The 4,527-nt window shown below is 27.7% G+C and overlaps 1 protein-coding gene across 1 annotated transcript; it reads right to left on the reverse strand.

The window, feature by feature from the left end:
- Positions 1 to 187: 187 nt before the first annotated feature.
- Positions 188 to 1,485, reverse strand: LOC107492896 (18 kDa seed maturation protein). Its single transcript, XM_016113959.3, has 2 exons — positions 1,307 to 1,485; positions 188 to 890 (listed from the first exon to the last, which is right to left on the reverse strand). Exons 1-2 carry the CDS (start codon positions 1,412 to 1,414, stop codon positions 480 to 482), a joined length of 519 nt encoding a protein of 172 aa, XP_015969445.3. The 5' UTR covers positions 1,415 to 1,485; the 3' UTR covers positions 188 to 479.
- Between the last annotated feature and the right edge of the window lie 3,042 nt (positions 1,486 to 4,527).

Here is a 4,527-nt window from a genome sequence, read left to right on the forward strand (position 1 = left end):
AATAATTAATTTAATATATAAATAATTTTTTTTGTAAAGTTACAATAAAACCAAACAAACATGGTGGGCAAAATTTCAATATCACACTTTTCTTTTCTTTTTAAATTTATTTTGTCAAGCCCCAAAATAAAATGGTTTATTTTAAAAGACAATTGTACATATCTCTTTAAGGTTTTCGACTCAAAATAAAACAAACTACAAACTCTATTACTTTTCTTCACGAACAGGATGCTCCATGTTACACGGATAAAATAAAAATAAGAGTACATTGTTGGCACACAAGACTCGAACCTAACAAGAGAAAATAACATCAAAACGGAAAACGAAATTAAAGTACTCTTAGTTACTAAAACCACACCACTATTTTAAACCAAACATTTTCTCTCTCTCTCTACTTTTTACCTTTTATTAAACTTCACACGTATTATATTATTATTATTATTATAACAACTAAACTATATTTTTTGGACTACTTATGCTTAGTATGAACCACCGGTTCCATGCCCATACCTAGGATCATTGGGATTAACACCAGCACGTGTATTACGAGCGGTAGTGGTCGTAGAGGTTTGAGTCGTGCCGGTGTTAGTCCCAATAGGATGTGAGCCTATCACTCCCTCAGTCACTTGACCTGTGGGCTGTCCAGTTCCATGGCCAGGTAACGCAGACATCTGGTGGCCTCCAGTAGGATGTCCATGTTGTCCGGTTGTGGAATGAGTGGCAGTTCCGTAGTAGCCTGGGGCTATGTCCTCGGCCCGTGCCGCCTCTTTGTGGGCGGCGTTTTGATTATAAGCCGCCTGCTTCTCCATCTCGGCTTGGTTGGTCTTGTGTTCCTTCTTTTGTGTTGCCATCTGTTTTTGGACAGGGTCACGTGTACTCATCTTCTCAGCCTGATTATAAAGATAAACATTCATAAATAATGAGTTTTGCACATAATAGGTCTAATGACAACAACTAATACATATACTTAAAACCATGTATAACTCGCTCAATCTAATCAAATCACCTTCAATCATGATGATCATGTTCAATGTTAATGATAACTGATTACTAAAAAGCATGTGGAGTTCATATTTTATTATTAGGTTGCTTTTTAATAAAAATGTATAGATCATCAAATGTATTCAAGTAATTTAATTTTCAAATGATACTACTTTTTAATCTGTACTTATATCTTAACTTTTGTTTGTTTCAAAGTTAAGTAGTCATTAATCACATAAAAGATTTATCTTGGCTTTACTAATAATACTTTATACAATATGAATTAAGATTTTAATTATCATAATTCATAAAATATGTTAATTACCTTCTCTTGGACGGTGGCCTTGGTTTTCTCCAAACCAGCTTGAGCAGAAGCACCAACATTAGCAGCTTTCTCCTTAATGCTCTGTCCGGTATTCTTTGCTCCTTGCATTTTTTCTCTTTCTTTTTCTTTTTTCAACAATTTAATTAACTTTAATTTCACTCTTATTGCCTTAGCTTGATGTGCTTTGGCTGTGATCAATTGCATGAAATAAATAGATTTAAGTGCACCCCAAGCACTTGCACCCGTGTCATTTTGAAGCACACGTGTCCAGCTTACGAAAGTACTTGCATCACCCATTCTACACGTATAGGAGCCTCGTGTCTGTTGCCAAGGACTTTAGCGACTTAGACGTGACAGTTTTTATAGGACACGTGCTAAACATATGTTGTTCATATTCATCTCATCCATCTAGCAGGTTCAAGTTGAAAATAATTTGTTATTATTTATTCTTTTATTAAATATAACTTTTTTTTTTGAATTTTTATTTATCTAATATTTTATATTTTATTCGTTGGTTGTTATAAAAAAAATTAATTTCTAGTAAAACTAATTTTAATTTTATCGTATTTTTGTCTCTATATCATACAGTTAGATATATTTATATTTTTATTATGTTTCAATTTTTGTCCCTAAAATATTATATAAAACTAGACTAATAACCCTCAAATAACGTTCATAAGTATGTCTTGCTAAGTTTGTATCAATCTAACTTCTCTATTTTTGGATTTTATAATTGAGAGTTATAATGTGATGTGAAGAAATTTTTTGTTTAAATTATTTAAATGTTTTGTTTATTAAAATGTACAAATATATAAAATATTTACGTTACACATCTTGAGTACATATTTTAAAAAATAAATAAACATAAAAATTAAAATACCATGTGTAATACCTTAAAAAGAATATATCGGAGTAGAATGTATATATCTGTGTATTCGAGATAAAAGTATAAAAAATTCGTATTTGGAAAATTAAAGTTAAAAAATGGGGTTATCGAAAATAATAATTTAATGAAGGAGTAACAGAACCAATCGATTGAATTAACTAAATTCAAATTCTTTTGATGATTTCAATCGATTGGATAATATGACTGATCGATTGAATAAGAAAAATCTCACATACCTTGTAAAATTCAATTGATTGTGTATCAATTTCAATCAATTGAAGTTTGGGAAGCTAAATTTTAATCGATTGGTTTGTGCATCTAATCGATTGAATTTTCAAGAAACACGATTTTTCCTACTCACTGCGTATGTAATTGGATCAACGATAAAACTATGATCGATTACCATTGCAAAATATTTATTACAATGAATGGAAGATCTAATTTATTATGAATAAATATGATAGATGAATGATAAAAAAATAATTTATAAAATAAAAAATAGATTTTATAATTAAATAATATATAAAGGACTAATTTATAATTAAAATTAAATAAAGACTATTTAACCGTTATTAAAAAACTTAAAAAATATGTTTTGTTATAAGACCGTTTAATGGTCCAAATGTTCTGGGACCATAAAATTCTTTGCCGAGTAATTTGGGGATGTAGTGTGTTTTATTTTAATTGGGCCACTTTTAAAACCTATTGTTAACGTTGTTCAAGAAAATCATTAGTTACCTAACATAACCCGTTTTTAAAGATCACGATACTTTTGAAAGCAACTAAGGTGCAGTCTTTTAAAGTTGGCTTGTGTTTTTCAAATTTTAAAAGTCTATTATAACCTCATATATTAACTAATTTTTAAATTTAACGCTTAAATTTGTGTCTTTTATAATATTTTAAATTTTAAAAACTATTTTACCAAACGTAATTGTTGTTGCTTGTGTTTATTAAAAATTATTTTTAATTTAATTTACTAAACATAAATGCTACACTTTTTAAAAAGTTATCTTTAAAAACTAGCTTTTATAAGCTACTTTTAAAAAATAAAAGTTTTACCAAACTAAACCCTAATATTGCAGAGCTATTAAGGATGTCAACCTGATTTTACTCAAGAGGTAAATTCGGATCGAGCTATAGCTAATAGATCAATGGGTAAATTTGGGTCGAGGTATAGGTTTCATTGGCCAGGTTATAGGTAATTGATCATAACTTGTTCTCTGAGTAATAGGTGGTAGTTACCGAGTAATACGGAATGGACCAGACTGTAACGACTGAGTTATAAATATAACGACCGAGTTATGTGTTGGTAATTTGTGAGTCATGAAAATTCTAATGTCTTGACCTAATATCCGAATTATAGCTTGTAGCTGCCGAGTTATAATGACTAGATCACAATCCCCAAGTTTGACCTGTTTATCTTTTAAGAGAAGCAAATTGAAATTTTATGAAAATTGAGTTATAACTCGGCATGATATAAAAGAGACGTGGCTGTGTTAAAATTCGGAGATATAAGAATTAACCCCAAAATCAACTTGATAATCTTGAAAATAAAATTGGACAAACTTGTCATTAGAAAATGTGTTGCTTATTTCAATATATTTTTGAACGAGTTTATAGGTGATTGTTTGTTGGACTAACACCGACTTATAGGTGTTGGTTTGCTTTGATTGATTCAAACTTATAATTATCAGTTTGTTTGAAGTAATTCCAACTTATAGATGTCGGTTTGTTTGAATTGGTTTCGACTTATAGTTATAGGTTTGTTGGATTGATTCTGACTTATAACTATCGGTTTGTTTTTGTATGCCAGTGTGTCTAAAATAAGCACAATAATTATGTGTTTATTGGATATGCGATATTTATATAAACCGTTAGATTATATTAGATGAAAATCAAAGGTTAATATAAAAGAAAATCATTAATGGACTCTAATAAATACAAAATATCCTAGTATATAATTAAATATTTTAAATGACAATACTTTAATACACAATACTTCAAATGACAACAGAATTTTTTATTTTTAAATAATTAAAATAAAATATATAAATACAAAATATATGAATATTTTTTATTCATTAAGATTAATTATTATGCAAGAACATTTTATAATATTAAAAAATCATATTAAAATAATATTTTAAATTATAACATAAAAATATAAAATAATTAAAATTTTATTTTATATTACTTGACAAATAATTAGATTATTATATTCAAAATTTATTAATTAACTAATTTTGTTAAAAATATTATTATATAAAATAATTTTTCATCAAAATATTTTGAAAATATAATTTATTTTAAATATTATATATAATATATGAAAATA

This window comes from Arachis duranensis, chromosome 6 (genome assembly GCF_000817695.3).
Source record: "Arachis duranensis cultivar V14167 chromosome 6, aradu.V14167.gnm2.J7QH, whole genome shotgun sequence".
NCBI classification, from domain to species: Eukaryota; Viridiplantae; Streptophyta; class Magnoliopsida; order Fabales; family Fabaceae; genus Arachis; species Arachis duranensis.

Coding starts and splice junctions, on each gene's coding strand:
- LOC107492896 (XM_016113959.3), bottom strand. CDS start 1,414: ATGCAAGGAGCAAAGAATACCGGACAGAGCATTAAGGAGAAAGCTGCT. Junction 891..1,306: donor AGGCCACCGTCCAAGAGAAG/GTAATTAACATA, acceptor CTTTATAATCAG/GCTGAGAAGATGAGTACACG.